The 22393-nt window shown below is 38.2% G+C and overlaps 1 protein-coding gene across 2 annotated transcripts; it reads right to left on the reverse strand.

Moving 5' to 3' along the window:
• cds1 (CDP-diacylglycerol synthase (phosphatidate cytidylyltransferase) 1) lies at positions 1-21088 on the reverse strand. Of its 2 annotated transcripts, XM_087811528.1 has the most exons (14): positions 20756-21088; positions 11113-11264; positions 9736-9832; positions 9568-9665; positions 7727-7866; positions 6545-6603; positions 4616-4698; positions 4136-4223; positions 3106-3174; positions 2739-2891; positions 2536-2655; positions 1677-1780; positions 384-525; positions 1-312 (listed from the first exon to the last, which is right to left on the reverse strand). In XM_087811528.1, exons 1-13 carry the CDS (start codon positions 20816-20818, stop codon positions 393-395), a joined length of 1359 nt encoding a protein of 452 aa, XP_087667654.1. In that variant the 5' UTR covers positions 20819-21088; the 3' UTR covers positions 1-312; positions 384-392. The 2 variants fall into 2 exon arrangements, with proteins under 2 accessions (XP_087667654.1, XP_087667646.1); XM_087811520.1 differs by having other exon boundaries at positions 1-525.
• Positions 21089-22393: the final 1305 nt, after the last annotated feature.

Consider the following 22393-nt stretch of genomic DNA (forward strand, 5'->3'; position numbering starts at 1 on the left):
CGGCTACGCTATCCGTCCGGCTAAAGATACACGTCACTATGTTTATGTACAACTCTCCGGCGCGGTCGTCACGGCGACGCGCCGTCGGACGAGGCTGAAGTGAGGGAGGCGATGAGGAAGCGTCACCACATGCTACACGACGTCACGGCGCCACCGCCCGTCACTCACCCGGGGGGGGAGGGTCCGGTCTGTGGCGCGGGTCCCGGGTTCGGCCGCGTGTGCTCAGACAGTTCTAGTCCTCAAGGGGGCGCCGGTCCAGGGAAGCAAACGTTGGAAAAGTCTGGAGTCGACTCGAGAGTCAGATTTAATGTGCTGGAGGAAGGACACACACACACACCCCAACGTCACTCAGTGTGTGTGCGCAGCGACACACACACACTCACACTCGGGGCTCATTCGTCCTGGCCAGCAGGGGGCAGCATGTCTTGCTCCTGCAGGTGCGAGTAGAGCGTGTGGAAGATGCTGAGCTGCTGCTCCGGCTGCAGCATCAGCAGCTGCTGCAGGACTTTGCTCGGGTTCGGACCCCTGCGACCACAAGAGAAGACCGGTCAGTGTCCCGGCAAGCCAGGGTCACACGGAGCCTCACTGACTCGAGATCAGTGCGACGGATGTTTGGATAAACGTTGGATTCTGGGTTTGATTGACAGCAGCTTCAACTGTGACTAAGATTCAGTCTCAGTTTCTGTCTTGAAAAAAATCTCTTCAGAATCAGAACCTTTCTTTTGACGGTATTCCGAACACAAGACATGGTTTGTTTTATGGTGTTGACAGAAAAATTAGTTTAATAAATATAAATAAAATGAGAGACCAGAACCCATTCAACCGCTCTGCCTTCCAAATAAAACAAAACAAAATAAAATAAAGTAAAATAATAATAAAAAAAAAATACATATAAAATGAAAAAAATTAAAATAACTACATAGATAAATAAAATAAAAAATAATAATAGTGAAAAATTAATAAAAATTAAATAAGGTTAAATAATAATAAAAATACATTCACTGATAAATAAATAAAATATAAATAATAATAAAAATAAATAAGAAATTTACAAATTAAAGAAAAATAAAATATAATAAAATAAATATACATTTATTTAACAAAATTAAAAATAAATACAATTAAATAAACAAATTATTTATTTTTCATGCCCATGTTATGTAATGTTTTGTTGCTTAACTTATTTAATTTTTCTATTCTATACCGTCAACACCATAAATAAAGCCTGAGTTGAGTTTACAATACTGGCAATAAATAATATAAGAGACTCCTACATTAAAGTGCCTTGAAAAAATAATAAAAACGAGAAATTGTTTACCAAATAAATCAAATAATTGTATCTAGGAATGTTCAGGTTTTATCCGTTACTGGAGAAAAAATGATAGAAGTGAAGCAAAAAAACTAATATTTCTAAATGACATGTTCCAAATTGTAACAGACTTTGTGTTCTGGTCTCTTACCTTGTGTTGTTCTGTCAGTATTATATTGGGGCTAATTTGTGAATACAGTAGTGGATTAACCAGGTTTATGTGGTTACAACTAAAATGAAGAACAAACTTTACATTCCAACAACAGCTGTTCAAGCTCTTGCTTCAAAGCGCCTGTTGCTGCGCCTGTTGCTGCGCCTGTTGCTGCGCCTGTTGCTGCGCCTGTTGCTGCTCAGACTCTTCACTCACCGGATGAAGCTGGCGATGTACACGTGCGTGAAAGTTGCCATCAGGTACTGACAGTCGAAGCGATCCATGATGCCTCCGTGTCCAGGGATGGTGCTGGCGAAGTCCTGAAGAAACACGTCCAGAATTAGATTTGAGTTGAGAGTCAAACACATGGAAGATTTGTTTTTAATTTGCATATTTTTCAAGTACCAGAGAGAAAAAATATATGATGAATGAAACTGAATAAAAAGCTTCTTTGATTAAAACCTTCAAACATTAGAGCGACTGAGACAGAGAGAGACAGAGAGAAAGGAAGAGAGGGAGAGAGAAAGATAAGAGACCATGAAAGAAAAAAATTATAGGAGACAGAGAGAAGGAGATGGAGAAGACACGTAGATAAAAAAGAGCAAAAAGAAGAAGTGAGAGAGAGAAAAAGATAGAGAAAGAGAGAAAGAAAATGACTGAGAAAAATTGAGCGGAAGAGAGATAAAAAGGGAAGACAGAGAGATGGAAAAAGAGCGTAAGAGACAGAGAAAAATAAAGAGAGGAGACAAAAGGAGAAAAAGGAGAGAAAAAAAGGGAGAGATGACAAAATGAATTTCTCTGACGTGAATAAACAACTGTGTTTATATTAGTTCGACTTCAATGTGTCAACAGTCAATATTAGTGTGAGCCGAGGTCAGAGGTCAACACCTTCAATTGTTGCAGATTCAATCAAAACATATTTTTTATTAATATGAAAGTGTAGACTTTCAAACTTTAAATTTTTTTAAAGAAACATTTTCTAAAACAAGGATCACTTTTGTGTTCATCTGTCAATCATGTTTTCTCTCATGACTTTCCTTTCAAAACAAATGTTGTGAAAAATGAATGTCTTTACTTTTATTTTGAAGGCCCGCTTGAACCCGCTGGCGAAGAACCCGCCGAAGGGTCCGATGAGGGAGGCGAAGGAGGAGAGGCAGATGCTGTGGATCTGGAACGGGTACAAGGTCACCGTGTCCTGTGGGAGGAAGAGATTCGAGGAGGGTTAGACCAGGACCAGGACCAGGACCAGGACAGAGGTCCACCTGCGCCCGGACTCACCCATCGCAGCGTGTTCCTGACGACGGCGGGAAGTCTGTACTCTTGCATCACGAAGATGTCGGAGGGTTCACACTCCACCGTGAAGCCGTTGGTGTCGCTGTTGAAGCCCACGGGACACACGAAGTACTGGAACTGCGAGAGCAGGTACGCCAGCTGACGACACAAGGTCAGGAGAGAACGTTCAGGAACATCAGCAGGTCAAGAACCAAACCATAGACTTATTCAGTTGGTTTTTTCTCTCTTTGAGGCTCATATGAATGATCTCTCATTTGTCCTCCATCACCAAACAAACTCTACTTTTCTACTCATGAAAACATGCGACTTTAACCTCAACACATGACCTTGTCCCGTCAACACTGGTACTCACGAGGAAGCCGAACACCACGGTGGAGAAGAAGCCTCCGATGAAGCCCTCCCAGGTCTTCTTGGGGGAGAGCTGCGGGGACAGAAACAAAGAAATGTCTTTGCATCGACGCGGCTCCGTTGTTAATCCATCGTCCTCGCTGCATCATCTGACCCATGTTTAAGAGATCGTGTTCTGGACCGTGAAGGAGTCCAAACAAGTCTTCCTTAGTTAGAGCTTCTTGACACACAGTTCAGAGCCAGGTGATGTTGTTTATGTGGTTGTTTAGTTATTATTATCTTCACTTCTGTGCTGTTATTTATGTTGTTGTTTAGTTATTATTATCTTCACTTCTGTGCTGTTAGTTATGTTGTTGTTTAGTTATTATTATCTTCACTTCTGTGCTGTTAGTTATGTTGTTGTTTAGTTATTATTACCTTCACTTTTGTGACGTTATTTATGTTGTTGTTTAGTTATTATTACCTTCAGTTTTGTGACGTTATTTATGTTGTCGTTTAGTTATTATTACCTTCAGTATTGTGACGTTATTTATGTTGTTGTTTAGTTATTATTACCTTCAGTTTTGTGATGTTATTTATGTTGTTGTTTAGTTATTATTACCTTCAGTTTTGTGACGTTATTTATGTTGTTGTTTAGTTATTATTACCTTCACTTTTGTGATGTTATTCATATTGTTGTTTAGTTATTATTACCTTCATTTTTGTGACGTTATTTATGTTGTTGTTTAGTTATTATTACCTTCAGTTTTGTGACATTATTTATGTTGTTGTTTAGTTATTATTACCTTCACTTTTGTGACGTTATTTATGTTGTTGTTTAGTTATTATTACCTTCACTTTTGTGATGTTATTTATGTTGTTGTTTAGTTATTATTACCTTCACTTTTGTGATGTTATTTATGTTGTTGTTTAGTTATTATTACCTTCACTTTTGTGATGTTATTTATGTCGTCGTTTAGTTATTATTACCTTCACCTTTGTGACGTTATTCATGGTGTGGTTTGTGTTGTTTATCTGAAGAGATGTTTCCATACCTTGATGAGCGGCGTGCGCCCGAAGAAGAAGCCGAACAGGTAGGCCATGATGTCGTTGCAGATGACGATGGAGATCGGGACGATGAACCTGGAAGAACAGGGTCGACCTCGGTGAGAGAAGTTGAACTGAACACACACCAACCAGTGAAAACATTATGACCACAATCATCAAAATAACTGATCCTGGTTCCTCTCAGAACATTTCTTTTTTACAGTTTTGTTTTTACATGATGGAACCATAGGAAATATATGATATCTCCATACTGTGAAGTGGTCGTAATGTTACAGCTGTTGGTGTCGAACAGTATTGAATGTGACAGCAAGAATTTATGAAACAAAGATATGTGTGTGTGCGTGTGTGTGTGTGTGTGTGTGTGTGTGTGTGTGTGTGTGTGTGTGCGTGTGTGTGTGTGTGTGTGCGTGTGTGTGCGTGTGTGTGAGATCAAACACAGCGAGGAGATTCCTCCTGGAGCTGCTTACCAGATCATTCCTTCAAACAGGTTCTGAATGACAAGGTGGGACTGACCAACCACAATCAACAGGGTCACATGGGTCCAAGCAAACTGGAATGGCAAACACAGACATAAACCACGAGTGTCAGCGCGCCGGAATGAAGTCGCGCCGGCTCACGAGTCGACGGGTGACGAGAGAGAGGAGCGATGAGGCACAAACAAGCTTCAACAAGAGGCAGATGAGTTCAGTGTCGCAATAGCTTTTTAAACATCGCTTGAAAGAATGACATGCAAGACACATTTGAACCAAAGATGATTTAAACTATTAACACAGCGTGACTTTATAAATGAGTTCAAGCCAACAAGAGCATGTTTGTCGAAGATCATATTCATTTAGATCTGCACGTGTGTTTTACTTAAACTTTAGTGCAATATTATGTAGAATATCAATTAAAAACTACAAAAGTGTCATGTAAATATACAAGTAAATATTTCTGCAAATGTTTATTCTTCTTTTTTGATTATGTTTGTACTAAAAAATCTAATAAATACTACTAATTGAAATACTCTAGCAAGTTTCCCTCTAGAACTTCATGAATACACAGAATACAAATCAATGTAGTTTTTCTCAAAAGTAACAATACTGCAATTATTAGAGCGACTGAATGAATTGTTAAAGAAAAGACAAGGAAATGAGGGATGAACCGATGGAAGCCAATATGTTACGACTCATTGAGACGAGTTTAAGCTCAAAGAAAACAGAGCGATTCATGCTGCGATAGAGTCGAGCAGAGAGTAGAGTTGAGTGAGGAGCAGAGAGTAGAGTTGAGTGAGGAGCAGAGAGTAGAGTTGAGTGAGGAGCAGAGAGTAGAGTTGAGTGAGGAGCAGAGAGTAGAGTTGAGTGAGGAGCAGAGAGTAGAGTTGAGTGAGGAGCAGAGAGTAGAGTTGAGTGAGGAGCAGAGAGTAGAGTTGAGTGAGGAGCAGAGAGTAGAGTTGAGTGAGGAGCAGAGAGTAGAGTTGAGTGAGGAGCAGAGAGTAGAGTTGAATGAGGAGCAGAGAGTAGAGTTGAATGAGGAGCAGAGAGTAGAGTTGAATGAGGAGCAGAGAGTAGAGTTGAGTGAGGAGCAGAGAGTAGAGTTGAATGAGGAGCAGAGAGTCGAGTTGAGTGAGGAGCAGAGAGTAGAGTTGAGTGAGGAGCAGAGAGTAGAGTTGAGTGAGGAGCAGAGAGTAGAGTTGAGTGAGGAGCAGAGAGTAGAGTTGAATGAGGAGCAGAGAGTAGAGTTGAATGAGGAGCAGAGAGTAGAGTTGAATGAGGAGCAGAGAGTAGAGTTGAGTGAGGAGCAGAGAGTAGAGTTGAATGAGGAGCAGAGAGTAGAGTTGAATGAGGAGCAGAGAGTAGAGTTGAATGAGGAGCAGAGAGTAGAGTTGAGTGAGGAGCAGAGAGTAGAGTTGAGTGAGGAGCAGAGAGTAGAGTTGAGTGAGGAGCAGAGAGTAGAGTTGAGTGAGGAGCAGAGAGTAGAGTTGAATGAGGAGCAGAGAGTAGAGTTGAGTGAGGAGCAGAGAGTAGAGTTGAGTGAGGAGCAGAGAGTAGAGTTGAATGAGGAGCAGAGAGTAGAGTTGAGTGAGGAGCAGAGAGTAGAGTTGAGTGAGGAGCAGAGAGTAGAGTTGAGTGAGGAGCAGAGAGTAGAGTTGAGTGAGGAGCAGAGAGTAGAGTTGAGTGAGGAGCAGAGAGTAGAGTTGAATGAGGAGCAGAGAGTAGAGTTGAATGAGGAGCAGAGAGTAGAGTTGAGTGAGGAGCAGAGAGTAGAGTTGAGTGAGGAGCAGAGAGTAGAGTTGAGTGAGGAGCAGAGAGTAGAGTTGAATGAGGAGCAGAGAGTAGAGTTGAATGAGGAGCAGTGAAGCGACAGAGGAGCAGGTCAGCTGTGACACCGGCTGGTTACTGGGCTGATATACACACCATATAAAACTGCAGGCGGTAATGTCTCTTCACTAAACTCAGCACAAACATGCAGAAACCTGTGAAAGAGTAAACAACATGCGGTCAGTGTGAGACTGTCAACAGTAAAAGCACACAACTGTCCGTACAGACCCACATTCATAAGAAGTATTTTTACACATCAGATGATTCACCAACATTTAAAAAAAAGTTCTTTCACTATTTCGTACGCTTGTCTTAAAACCGCACTAAATAAGATAATTTATTTCTTGCATTTTGAACACTAGCGCCCCCTAGTTCTTTACTTTGAAAGCAAGGGTGTGCGACCCGTATAGAGGAACCACTTTAGCAACAAACTGTATCACGGAAGAGAGCCGGAGACGGCGGTTCTACTCATTTCCATCAGGGCTGAACTACCGACAGTATGTTTGTTTTGTTTTAAAAATGGACAGCAATGGAGAAGCAGTGCAAAAAGATGCAGTTCCTCGAGTGTCCACTTGAGGCTGGCTGCAGGAAAGCCGGGAGTCAAGTACACAAAAAACTAAAAAAAAGTTTCTATAAGATTAAGACAAATTTTAAAATAACTTAACTTTTCTCTTTTGATTATAATAAGAAAGAATCAATAACTTTTATTTCCAGTGTTGTAAACACAACATAGGTTGTTTTTTTTATAAAGAATGAAACAAGATAACATGTTAATAAATCAGTTTTACAGGAAATTCCAGATAAACCAACGGAACAAACTTCTTTATCTTGTTCTGTAAACGAATCCACCCTCTGGCTAGATTGTAATTGCACTCTTCTAACAGTGGGGGGAGCCAGAACAAATATACTAAATCTTATTTAGTGCTGCTTTAAGAAGAATTTTCAGACAATGTCTCCAGTAAATCATTACACTTCCATGTTTACTTTGAAGTATTCCCCATTACTGGTTAAATCCATGAACAAGTAACTTATATTTCTCTGCGACACAAATAAATAACTGGCTAACATGCAGATGCAGTTGTTGATCTTAGTGTAAATGAACTCAGCAGTCTAAAAGGATCCAAAGTAAGAGTTCCACATGGACTCACTGCACTCAATAAAGCTCCTTATCGGTGCCGAGGTCAGGATCAAGAGATCCATTTATCACGGCGACCCTTGAGTCAACTGATACTGCGGAACTTTGCTCCGGAGCAGCAGATATGGACGTCTGCGACGCACCTGCCAGGTACAGGGCGAAGGAGATGAAGCGATGGTATCGAGCCAGGAACTGCAGCGGCTCCTCCCTCTGCACCAGCGCGCCAAAGTAATCCGCCAGAGTTTCTCCATAGAAGAAGTAGTTGACACAGACCAGGAAGTACCTGGAGGATACAAGACAGGCTTGTTGGAGACATCACTGTGTCTCTGGCAGGTTAAACCCTGTCAACAGTGTGAGCGACTCCTGCCCTGTGAGGGTTTACTCTTTAAATGAGTTCCAGTGATAGGCTCGACTTGTTTTCGTCAACTTGTTTGTGTCGTTTCAGAGTCAAGATGACCCAGAGGATGGAAAACAAATGTGTTTGAGGTATCCCTTGTGTTGTTTCTGGGTCAAGATGACCCGGTGGACAGAAAAACAAAATATGTTTGAGGTATCCGTTGTGTTATCTAAGGGTCAAGGTGACCCGGAGGACGGAAGACAAATGTGTTTGAGGTATCCCTTGTGTTGTCTCTGACTCAAGGTGAGCGACCCGGCTTCCATGATCTGATCCAGTCTTACACCCCAGCTCGGGCTCCGAGGTCTGTGGATCAGAATCTACTTATGGTTCCACGCACACGGTTCAGGACCAGAAGAGAGAAATCTTTTCAGGCTGTTGCTCCTAAGCTTTGGAACGATCTTCTCTCTCTTTGCTCTTGATGATCTACTGACTCCTTTAAGAAACATCTTAAGACGTTTCTATTTGTTCAGGCTTTTCCTTGAATTTCTCGAACTCCTGTGTTGTTCTCAGTATTATCTTGATCTTTAAAGTATGTACTTTTTTGAGTATTGTTTTGATTGTTTAAGCGCTTTGTGACCCTGGTCTCGAAAAGCGCTATATAAATAAATATTACTTACTTACTTACTTACTTGCAGTGATGGAGGTCGTGGTTCTCCTTCACCCAGAGACAACACAAGGGATACCACAAACACACTTGTTTTCGGGTCACCTTGACCAGAGACAACACAAGGGATACCTCAAACACATTTGTCTTCCGTCCTCCGGGTCACCTTGACCCTTAGATAACACAACGGATACCTCAAACATATTTGTTTTCTGTCCACCGGGTCATCTTGACCCAGAAACAACACAAGGGATACCACAAACACACTTGTTTTCGGGTCACCTTGACCAGAGATAACACAAGGGATACACAAAACGGTCTTTTTTGAGCATTTTACTCGTAACCTGTACATGTCTGCGTGCAATTTATACCAAGCAAAGGACAATAAGATAAATTATTTTATTTCTGTCGATTACTGTGTCAAAGGCTTTTTATTTTTAAAACAAAAAATAAATCTTTATACATTATTAACATCATAGTCATCTTTATAATCGTTATTACAGGTATCACTATTATTATTATCCTTCATTTTGGATTCTTATCTCGTGTGTTTAAATGATCTTATTTTTCTTATTGTATCTTATCTTTGTTCTTTTGTATTTTATCATTTCTTTTATTAACTTTTGTACAGCACTTGGTATAGTATCATCATAATAACAAACATACACTTATTCATCTTTTTTTGTGCACCTTCTTTAAAGAATGTTGTATATATTCATAGAATGTTATATAAAACTATGTATATATATGTATATGTTATTTTTTGTAATAAGTACAATCATAAATATGTATTTACCGTTCATTTAGAAAAGGCTGGTATTAATGATTAATTGAAAACATAATATTTACTAATAAATAATAATAACTATATTAAACGGATCTTGTAGATATTGTGTTATTGTGAGAAGATTCATCCAAACATTGTTCCTCTTCATGCTTGTCAAAGTGTTTCCAAGTCAAAGACAAACGACATCATCTCTCACCAGCTCAGCGTTCTGAACCAAGGAAGCTCGTAGGAATGATAGAATCTGTAGCCGATGCCGATGATCTCCTGGAAACACTTGATTTGGACCGTCATGACCTTGAAGGGTTGGATGAAAAGTGAGTAATAGAGATGAAAATAATCACGACGAGGAGCTTCGGACACGCACCACTAGTATGAGAGTGATTGGACCCAGATAGATGATGACGAAGAAGCCTGAGATCATGGCCAGAGACAGGACGCCTCGTATCCAGTAGTTCTTCCATCTGCAGACGCACAGACAGAAACCATGTGAAATCACCTCATGGGTTGAACCAACAGTAGATGCTTCGTCACTTTCACGAGGGCCTCATAGGTTTTGTCACAGAGCGACACTCAGCTGCTGAAATGTCACCAAAATAAAACGTTGATTCAAAGCCAAAGAGGTTCAGGGGTTGAATGGAGGTGAAAAAATGCTGCGTCATGAGAAAAAAAAAAAACTGCTGCCGCTCAGCAACCCTCGCTGTCGTCCACTCATCACAACACACCTTTCTACCTACAGAGGATCTACTTTACATCTGCATTTCCTCAGCCTTTTAGTCATGTGACCCGTTCGGTCACACCCTCGTTCTACGTCAGTCGGCTGGAATGATCACCAATCCTATAGCATGATTCTTCATAGTTCAAAAAAAGTGATGTTACATTTCATGTAGAAAATCTTCACCATAAACGGATTATTAAACATTACAACTAAATGATGATTAAACTACAAGTTTTGTTCAAATATTTCTGTTGTCGTACAGTTCATTACTTCAAATCTTTAACCATTACAAAGTAACATATAAACGTGGTCATTTAATTTATTAAACCATTTATGAGTCCGACAACATTCCAAAGATTTGTATTAAGTTTCGCAGAGTAAAATAGTATTATTAAATCAACGCGTAAAAAGGAAACTCAAAAGGAGAATCGAGTAAAACAAATTAAAGTTACATTAGGAAGTAAAGATAGAATAAACAAATATAATGAGTAATTATTACAGCCTGAAAATGGGAGGATAAAATAAGTGACCTTAGAAAAATAACTTATTTGATTATATTACTTCAATTTATATGGAATAAAACGAAAATGTTAAATGTAAAAAATAAATAGAACTTATTTTATTATTTATGTTTGTTTTGCAGGGATTATTATATTAAATATATATATTATTTAAGAAGCAAATAAACAGATAAACTCATATTTAATAAGATAAATCAAGTAAAACAAATTAAAAAACATGTTAACTTCAGAAAGGATAAGGAATGACCAAAACAAAAAGAGTAATTCAAGTTCATGTCTCAGCAGAACAAAAAACAAGTTGATCTTCCAGGACTCAGAGCTCAGAGGATCCACTTCAGTCATGTGATCCCTGAAAGTGTCCTGGTGTCATTAAACATGTATTGTTGTAACTAATATTTCACACTAAAAGCCTCAGTTAAAACCAAACCAACAACATTTCTTATTCTGCGTCTGCAGCGGAGGATCCTCTTCATCCATCATTGATGATGTGTGAGTGCAGGTGTACCTGGGCGGCAGACCCTCCAGAGCTTTGTTCAGACACTGTGGAGTGTTGTCCGTGTCGGCCGTGGACTGCAGAACATCTGGAGTGTCGGCTTTGCCGTCGGCGTCGCACTCGCCCTCCGTGTCGCCCGGCAGACCCAGCCTGTCGTCGCCCTCCTGAAGGACACGGATAATCAAATGTGAGCTTTGGATGAGCGACGACAACAAGAACACGCGTGTAAACACGAGAAGAACAAACAACCCGCTGTTCAAAGACGACATGTTCCCGAAAGTCAAATAATAGGTAAATTCCGACTCGTTGAAATGAAAGTAAAAGATGGACTTTAGTTTCATCGTTTGGATATTTGTGATTTAAAAAAAAAGTTTTCAATATAATTGAAAGTGTCAAGTCATAATGGAGTCATCTTGAGACACTTTAAATAACAGCCAATCACAATGGGCGACAGTGGTGAAGAATGAATTACTCTAAACAGGCAGAAACCTCAACAGAACTAGACTCAGATTTATTAATTTTTATATTCCAATTAATTAATAAAATAATTAAAAAAAATCTATGTGCTAGTTTAAATTATTTAAGTCATTAAATGTCAAAGGAATATGTTTTTTTAAACCAATAATATTTAGTCACGTCATAAATTAATGAGCCTTTTTAAAAAAAAAAAAGGAAATCTTACATAATGATCAAAGGTAACAACAAAAACTATTTTAAAACATCTCTTCTTGGCCCATGATGACTACAAATGAGTTTGACATTCGAATTTGACTTCATCACATGAAATTAACTCTGATATGTAACATCCTTCATATCATTAATGAGTCGTTTGGAACCGTTTTGTGGGATTAGAGTCGACCAGGTCGTCTGCTGTGACCGTCAGCAGGTCCTGCTACCTGGGAGGGTGTTGATTAATCTTTAATCTGGATTTAGGGTCAGACGACCAACAGTCCAGACCCACCTTTCATTTGGCTCCGACGGAAGATTAAAGCAGATTAAAACCATATTCAAGTGACTGTACTCGAGTCGGACGTCAGACGTAAACGTATATTTAACAAAAGTGCGTCTGAGACAAAAGAAAAGTCTCGATGTTTTCAGGAGATTAAGATCTTCTCGTGTTCGCTGATGCGCTCGGAAGGTTTTTACCTTCCATGGTTTGACGATATAAGGGCAGCTGCTTCTTCTGAGTTAAATCTTTCTTATGAAACAAGGTCAGTGATCTTGGCTGGTCATAGTGCTGGAGGTGGAACAGAGGGGGTAGATTTCTACTCTGCAGTATTTGTCTTGAACAAGTGTTTCTGCATTAAAACCAGTGTCAAGGTTGTAATAACAACATGGTGTTGCTCGTGAAGTACTCCAGCTGACAAATACTGTCTACTTGACTTTATAATCAACACACACGTGTGTGCAGTCATGCCGACTCAAGAGTGTTATAAATACACACTCACCGTGACGACCTGCTTCATGCAAACAATACTATGAACTTTATATTTTGCAGGATTAAGAGAATTGAATTATAGAAGTTTTATCGAACTAATGGTCAATTAAGGGTTTGTATGGGCAAGAAACTCAAGATACAATACAGAGGCAACGATATTGTGATACTGTAGGAACAACGATATATCGTGATACTGTAAGAACAAATATATATTGTGATACTGTAGGAACAACGATATATCGTGATACTGTAAGAACAAATATATATTGTGATACTGTAGGAACAACGATATATCGTGATACTGTAGGAACAAATATATATTGTGATACTGTAGTGACAACGTTATATCGTGATACTGTAGGGCAACGATACACAGTGATACTGTAAGAACAAATATATATTGTGATACTGTAGTGACAACGATATATCGTGATACTGTAGGACAACGATACACCGTGATACTGTAAGAACAAATATATATTGTGATACTGTAGTGACAACGATATATCGTGATACTGTAGGAACAACGATATACCGTGATACTGTAAGAACAAATATATATTGTGATACTGTTGTGACAACGATATATCGTGATACTGTAGGAACAACGATATACCGTGATACTGCAAGAACAAATATATATTGTGATACTGTAGGAACAACGATATACCGTGATACTGTAAGAACAAATATATATTGTGATACTGTAGGAACAACTATATATTGTGATACTGTAGGAACAATGATATACATATTGTGATACTGTAGGAACAAAAATATATTGTGATACTGTAGGAACAATGATATACTGTGATACTGTAAGAACAAATATATATTGTGATACTGTAGGAACAACTATATATTGTGATACTGTAGGAACAATGATATACATATTGTGATACTGTAGGAACAAAAATATATTGTGATACTGTAGGAACAACTATATATTGTGATACTGTAGGAACAACGATATACTGTGATACTGTAAGAACAAATATATATTGTGATACTGTAGTAACAACTATATATTGTGATACTGTAGGAACAATGATATACATATTGTGATACTGTAGGAACGAAAATATATTGTGATACTGTAGGAACACAAATATATTGTGATACTGTAGGAACACAAATATATTGTGATACTGTAGGAACGAAAATATATTGTGATACTGTAGGAACACAAATATATTGTGATACTGTAGGAACGAAAATATATTGTGATACTGTAGGAACACAAATATATTGTGATACTGTAGGAACAAAAATATATTGTGATACTGTAGGAACAACTATATATTGTGATACTGTAAGAACAATGATATATTGTGATACTGTAGGAACAAAAATATATTGTGATACTGTAGGAACAAAAATATATTGTGATACTGTAGGAACAACTATATATTGTGATACTGTAGGAACAAAAATATATTGTGATACTGTAGGAACAACTATATATTGTGATACTGTAGGAACAAAAATATATTGTGATACTGTAGGAACAAAAATATATTGTGATACTGTAGGAACAACTATATATTGTGATACTGTAGGAACAAAAATATATTGTGATACTGTAGGAACAAAAATATATTGTGATACTGTAGGAACAACTATATATTGGGTTCCTTGTAGAGTTAAATTGAAGTGTAAGACCAGTTTACTGAATAAAAACAGAGGGATCTGTATTTGTATTTCACAAGAAATAAAAGGGAAATAAAGCAAATATTAGCATTTAAATAGTTAATTAAAGGGAAAAAAACAAAAAACGATCCAGTGCTTTTGAATATCAATATGGTATTGTGAAAAATAATATTATGACATTTAAGTTTACTGATATATTTGACACCCCTACGATTTATCAGTAAGTTAATGGTGGATTATTTGTCTAGTATTTGTCTAAATCAAACTCAACTAGAACAACGGGTCGAAATCTTTCTTCAGAGCAAGTGGTGAGTCCAGCTGGGACGAGACCAAAGGCCACGAACAGAACCAGATGGAGGATTAAGTCTCTCCACCGCCACAGATCATGCAGGTCGTCAGTGGAAGACGGCGGACATGTTTTTTAACCTGCTTGTCAAAAGTAAAAATGATGAATACTTTATTTCCAGTGGTGCAGCTGAGACTCCAAACAGGCTTCTCAGGGGCGTTAATGCATCGACGGCAGTTGACACTCCCGTCTGTCTGAGCGAGACTCTACAGGAAGATGCTGTCGGACTGGTTTTGGACAAACATGTCTTCAAACCATCCGAGTGAGGGAAAACAAGACTAAAGCAGAGTCAGTCAGCGCTAATAGAGGTGAAAGATTGATTGAAAATCACAAAAATCACTTCCAAATACTGCATCGATATTAAAAAGATAAATGTTTTTTCATAAATCACATCTTATCGTAGTCATTTAATTGAAAAATGTATAAATACATACATTTACAATTAACATGCAAACATGCACTGCTTTTGTTCATTTTTGTGTTGCAGATGTAACTTCTGGCCACTAGATGGCAGCAGTCATTTCGTCCTACGCAAATACATTGACTGATCAAGCTGATGTTTGGACATATTTTAGTTTGAAAACAAATGAAAGCAGTTACGACTTCGTCAAGAGTCATGTGGTCTGTAAATACTACAACACCAGAGTCAAGTACTGGACAATACTACACATATATCCTTGTTACTACACTATCACAACACCAGAGTCAAGTACTAGACAATACTACACATATATACTTGTTACTACACTATCACAACACCAGAGTCAAGTACTAGACAATACTACACATATATCCTTGTTACTACAGTATCAATACACAAGAGTCAAGTACTAGACAATACTACACAAATATACTTGTTACTATAGTATCAAAACACAAGAGTCAAGTACTAGACAATACTACACATATATCCTTGTTACTACAGTATCAAAACACAAGAGTCAAGTACTAGACAATACTACACAAATATACTTGTTACTACACTATCACAACACCAGAGTCAAGTACTGGACAATACTACACAAATATACGTGTTACTACACTATCACAACACCAGAGTCAAGTACTGGACAATACTACACATATATCCTTGTTACTACACTATCACAACACCAGAGTCAAGTACTGGACAATACTACACATATATACTTGTTACTACACTATCACAACACCAGAGTCAAGTACTGGACAATACTACACATATATACTTGTTACTACACTATCACAACACCAGAGTCAAGTACTGGACAATACTAAACATATATACTTGTTACTACACTATCACAACACCAGAGTCAAGTACTGGACAATACTACACATCTATCCTTGTTACTACAGTTTCACATTATATGGTACTATTGCTCGTCTGTCTACATCCACGGACACTTGGATCAGTGGCTGATTCATTCCAGATCTCATCTAAATGCCAATCACAACACAACGTTTTGAAGACTCGCCTGCTGTCTGAGCTGTGCAGCGACTAGCAGAGCATTAAAGATCCTGCTACTGCTTTACTGCTGCTGCTACTGCTACTGATGCTGCTGCTGCTACTGCTACTGTTGCTGCTTTACTGCTGCTGCTACTGCTACTGATGCTGCAGCTTTACTGCTGCTGCTACCACCAATGCTGCTTTACTGCTACTGCTTTAATGATGCTGCTGCTTTACTGCTGCTACGGTTTCTGCTGCTACTGCATCACTGCTTTACTGCTGCCGCTGCTGCTATTGATGCTGCTTTACTGCTACTGCTGCTGCTGCTGCTACAGCTACTGTTGCTGCTTTACTGCTGCTACGGTCGCTGCTGCTACTGCATTACTGCATCTGATGCTGCTACTGATGCTGCATTACTGCTGCTTTACTGCTGCCACTGTTGCTGCTTTACTGCTACTGCTACTGTTGCTGCTTTAATGATGCTACGGTTGCTGCTGCTACTGCATCACTGCTTTACTGCTGCTGCTGCTATTGATGCTGCTTTACTGCTACTGCTACTGTTGCTGCTTTAATGATGCTACGGTTGCTGCTGCTACTGCATCACTGCTTTACTGCTGCTGCTGCTATTGATGCTGCTTTACTGCTACTGCTGCTGCTACGGCTACTGTTGCTGCTTTACTGCTGCTACGGTCGCTGCTGCTACTGCATTACTGCGTCTGATGCTGCTACTGATGCTGCATTACTGCTGCCACTGTTGCTGCTTTACTGCTACTGCTGCTGCTTTACTGCTATTGTTGCTGCAGCTGCTGCTACTGCTGCTGCCTTACTGCTACTGGTGCTGCTGCTATTGATGCTGCTTTACTGCTACTGCTGCTGCTTTTCTGCTATTGTTGCTGCAGCTGCTGCTGCTTTACTGCTACTGCTGCTGCTGCTACTGCTGCTGCTTTACTGCTATTGTTGCTGCAGCTGCTGCTACTGCTGCTGCTTTACTGCTACTGGTGCTGCTGCTATTGATGCTGCTTTACTGCTACTGCTGCTGCTTTTCTGCTATTGTTGCTGCAGCTACTGCTACTGTTGCTGCTTTACTGCATCTGCTGCTGCTTTACTGCTGCTGCTAATGATGCTGCTTTACTGCTATTGTTGCTGCATTACTGCATCCGCTTTACTGCTGCTGCTAATGATGCTGCTTTACTGCTACTGTTGCTGCATTACTGCGTCTGCTGCTGCTTTACTGCTGCTTGCAATGCTGCTTTACTGCTATTGTTGCTGCAGCTACTGCTACACTGCTGCTATATGGCTACTGCTACTGCTTTACTGCTGCTATATGGCTACTGCTACTAATGCTGCTGCTGCTTTACTGCTACTGCTGCTTGTGATGCTGCTTTACTGCTGCTACTGATGCTGCTGCTGCTGCTGCTGCTGCCCGAGGCTTCAGGGACACAGAAAACCCAGCAAGGTCAACTGTCATGAGTCTTGAGCAGCTGCCGACTGTCGCGGCGACAAACGCAGCAGCAGCAGTGCTGCAGAGATGATGTTGATGTTGTGTCTGTAGCAACACTTCAAACCATGACGTGTTTATTTTCTCATTAAGATTGTGCGGCTCAGAGTGTTGCGCAATCACTGCTTAAATATATATATATTTACACTTGATTTATTAGAGCTATTACGTTTCAGTGCCTGTGACCCAGATAATGGAAGCAGTGAGTTCATCAACCGTCCTTACAAAGAACAGAACAAAGGAAGAAAATCTCAAAAGAGTAAATACAGTTTCTTATTTCATTGATTATGATTATTAACTATGGTTCTTACAATATTTAATATCAATTTATTTTTAATGTAAATCTATGACCTGTGATTATTACTTGATTTTATATGATTTTACTTTTAATATAAATCTTAAAGACTTTGATTATTACTCTGTTTTATTTTATTTTAAACATTAATCATAAAAACTTTGATTATTTCTTTATTTTATATTAATTTAATATAAATATATAAATCACATAATCTGTGATGATTAGCTTTATTTTAAATCAATTTATTTTAAATAATAAAAACTGTGATTTCTACTTTTTACTTATATTACTTTAATCTAAATACAAACAAAAAAACGTGATTATTAGTTTTTCAAAAATCTATTTAATTTAAATATTCATCTTAAAATCGGTGATTATTAGTTTTACTTATATTAATGATAAATAAACTGATTAATAATATTAGTTTAATTTAAATATAAATCATAGAAACTATGATGCCTTTTTTAAATATCAATTTAATTTAAATACATTTTTTGTAATTATTACTTTATTCTATATCCATTTTATTCAAATATAAATCATAAACACTGTGATTGTTAATTTGTTTTATATCAATTTAATTTCAATATCATTCCTAAACACCGTGACAATTATTTTTAATTGATATCAATTAAATATAAATATATAAAAGTGATTATTCGTTTTAATTGAATTTCATTAATAATTTAAATAATAAAAAAAAATTAATTTATATGAACAAGTACATCTTATTAAAACTACTTTAATGATGAGTTTTGTATTTTTTCTGCACCTGACGAGGGCCACATTACTACAGTCAAGGGGCCGCAGACACTGAAGAGCAATGAGAGAAAAAACTAACATCAGGCCACGATTGACAGTTTTTGGTTTGAGGTTTGTGAAGTGCTGACACGACAACACGACAACACTAGAGCTCTGCCAGGACGACCACACCTGGAACCAATGTGAAGATACTTCTCCACCATTTACAGCAGCAGCAGATCCACAGACACACAACTGAACAACACAAACACAATGTGACAAACCGAGTGTGATAGTTAGTGCTCGTCGTGATCCATGTCAGTCTCACCAGATCTGATCAAAGCTGCTGTTGTTTTCATAACCAGCATCACATGGGGCCTGACAGGACGACCAACCCCCCCCCACTCAGAACCGAAATACATTCAGAGAAGCTTTAAAAAAAAAAAACACACTCACTGACGTCAACTGGTCGTAGAAATGTTCTGGACTGAGTCACAGAAGAGGAAGATTTTCACAAAACTATGATGGAATTTAACAGATAAAATGTTTTTTTTCTCCTTTTCAATAAAGTTTTAGTAAAAAAAAGTTGAATTAAATCCGACTGAAACACAACCAACATATAAATATCTATGTTGTTTCCCTCAAAGCATCTTAAATGTGTTGCTATCGTGTCAGAAACATGCTGCGTGTCCTCATCCTGTGTTGCTCAACGACCCTGCATACTTGCTGCTGGGGGGCTGGGCCGGGCTGCCGGGCCGGGCTGCTGGGCCGGGCTGGGCTCGGATCAACCTTTGAGACGCTCAGAAAACAAGGAGTCGAGCCACACTTGGGAGTCTGACCGAGACTTAAAGATGTCGACCACATACTTCCTCTCTGGGCATCACAAGATTTCAACATTTGATTTACAACAACAACAACATTAGCCTGAACCACCAGAGAGACTTTTTATGAATCGATTTTAACTTTATAAATCAATATTAAAGGAAGTTATTATATTGACAAGAAGCTCAAATTTAAATAAACAATGTCATTTGTGTCACAACAATGTCATGCACATCCCATAATATCGCACACCTGACTCTTGACAGTTTGTTTTACATTGTCCAATTAAAACCTTCATGTTTCACTGTAGCTCAATTCAGAGACACTTTTGTATTCATCTCATTTTATTATACATTTATTTTCCCTTTATGTATTTCACACACTACTTTACAAGTCCTTTATTTTATTTACTATTTTTTTTATTGCATTTTAAACAGCTCCATGTCTTGTTATTTACTCACTGGCAATAAATGTTTTCTATGCTCAAATATATCAGAACACTTGAAATAAATAAATATATATATATATATATATATATATATACACATACATGTATATACACAGATGCAGCTTCAGATGTCAGAAAATAAAGTTAAAATTCAAAAACAAGAAGGAACTATTGTCTGTTTAAACACCTTATTTTGTGTTTGTTAGTTTGAAAAAAACAACAGTGAAATTAACCTTTGACTTAATCCCACCTCTATGGAAATAATATTAAGTATCATCCATGTTATATAGAATATTAACTGTAGATTTGTATGACGACACATGTAAACCTGAAGAAAAGACTAAATATAATGGGAACACTAAAAATAAAAGTAGCAAAACTCGGAAACAAATGATAAAATTAGACTACAATTCTATTTAAAATAACTGTTATTATTGTTTAAACCTAACAAAATTAAAAAAATAAATATACATACTCACGAATATTACAAAAGTCCTAAACGCATACAGTCATCATAGAGACTAGTCATAGATATTACAAATACTAATACAAATGTTTCTACATGATCTTTATCACCACAAGGACCAGATTTCGTCCAGGTGTGTTTAAGACTCAGGTGTATTTATAATAAATTATAAACTATATCATTAAATATAAATATAAATAAGTGACTTTTGAAGCAGATTGTTGTTGTTGTGACAACATTCCACGCGACTAAGTCATAAACAAACATTTTAAAATATCAGTCACTGCACTTTGAATAAAGAAATAAAAGTCAATATCGTTTCCAGGAGGATTTCCAGCGACAACCAGCGAGGAAGTCGCGTCTAAATCCAGCTCAGTTTCCGCTCAGAGCCTCAGGATTACGATGCTAACTAACTAGCTTAGCGGCTAACAGCCTCTTAGCTCGCGGAGGAACTCGAACCGACAACCGGACGAGCGAGTTGTGAAGGGCGAGGTTGTTGGACGAGGCTTCGGTTCGTACCTTGTCGCTGATATTCTCCAGGTTCTCCGGTTCTCCTCCTCCTCGCTTCCTCAGCTCCGTCATGGTTCCGCCGCCGGGACGTTCAAAATGTGTCAAAACAAGCCGCTCTTCTGGGTCTGCGGGAGGCGGCGAGAGAAGGTTCGGATCCCGGTCAGTCGCCCGCGGAGGAAGGCGTGTTCGGTGCCGGGCTGAAGGTCAGGAGCTCCGGGGTCGGTTGGGGAAGCTGTCGCTGCGGCTCTGGAGGCTCGAAGATCCCGCTGCGTGTGTTTGTTTATCTCCGCAGTCGCTGCTACACACTCCGCTGCGGACACTTCTCAATGAAACGGGAAGAGCGGCATCCGGGGGACGCTTTCAGAATAAAGGCAACAGCGGAAACGGACGTCAACGCGTTCCTTTGAAAGAAAACAAAACAGGTGTAGCTTTTACAGTAAAGGGAAGCGTTTTTTGTTTAGTTTTTTTTTTTAAGTTAAAGTAACTGTGTTAAGGAACATAAAAAGAAAAGGAGAAACACTAAAAATAAGCATCATAATAAAAATACAAATACAATTAAATCCACAAACGACTATAAACATAATTATATATAATTAAAATACATTTATATTAATATTAGGAACCAAGAGAATATCAAAACACTTAAATATGGCAAATTTTAACTCACAATACTTATATTATCGATATCCATTACTATACTTTTACTCTTAATTTTAATCGTCTTATATTTCAATAAAGTTTGTCTAAAATAATTCAATGTTCTTTTTTTAATTGAAAATTAACAGGCACGTTTTTTCATTTTCGTGTTGCAGTTAAACCTCACTGCAGTCACTACGTCCTTCGCAACTAAAGGAAATCCTGACGAGGACGAGAGGATACAGCGACTACAGCAGCTTTTAAAGCTGATGTTTGGACATATTTTGGTTTGAAAACAAATGAAAGCAGTTACGACTTCGTCAAGAGTCATGTGGTCTGTAAATACTACAACACCAGAGTCAAGTACTGGACAATACTACACATATATACTTGTTACTACACTATCACAACACCAGAGTCAAGTACTGAACAATACTACACAGATATACTTGTTACTACACTATCACAACACCAGAGTCAAGTACTGAACAATACTACACATATATACTTGTTACTACACTATCACAACACCAGAGTCAAGTACTGGACAATATTACACATATATACTCGTTACTACACATTATCACAATATATAGTATCGTTGACTCTGTATCATAACCATGAAAAACAAATGACAATAAGCAGAACCATTATAACAATAATTTTAAAAAAATAAATCTATTTTTCCATTATAAAAAAAAAACAACAATAGATAAATTATTCGTAATGTTTCATTAATTAATTTGTAGTATTTATTGGATTTAAAAGCAACATCTACTAAGAGATTCTAACAAACGACTGCTGGAGAAAAGTTGGTGGTAAACAGCAATTATTTATTGAAATGAAAAATAATCAGTACCAGATCTATTGCATTATTCAAACATCATGTTGGGAGGGGTCGCGGGGGTCAAAGGGGGCGGAGTTACTCTACTGCTTCTTTTTTTTTTTTGCCGTTTTTTTCCGTAGTTGTCGTGAACACAAATGTACAAGAAACATTCAGCTATCACAGGA

Source organism: Callionymus lyra, chromosome 1 (assembly GCF_982586985.1).
Source record: "Callionymus lyra chromosome 1, fCalLyr1.hap1.1, whole genome shotgun sequence".
NCBI lineage: Eukaryota > Metazoa > Chordata > Actinopteri > Syngnathiformes > Callionymidae > Callionymus > Callionymus lyra.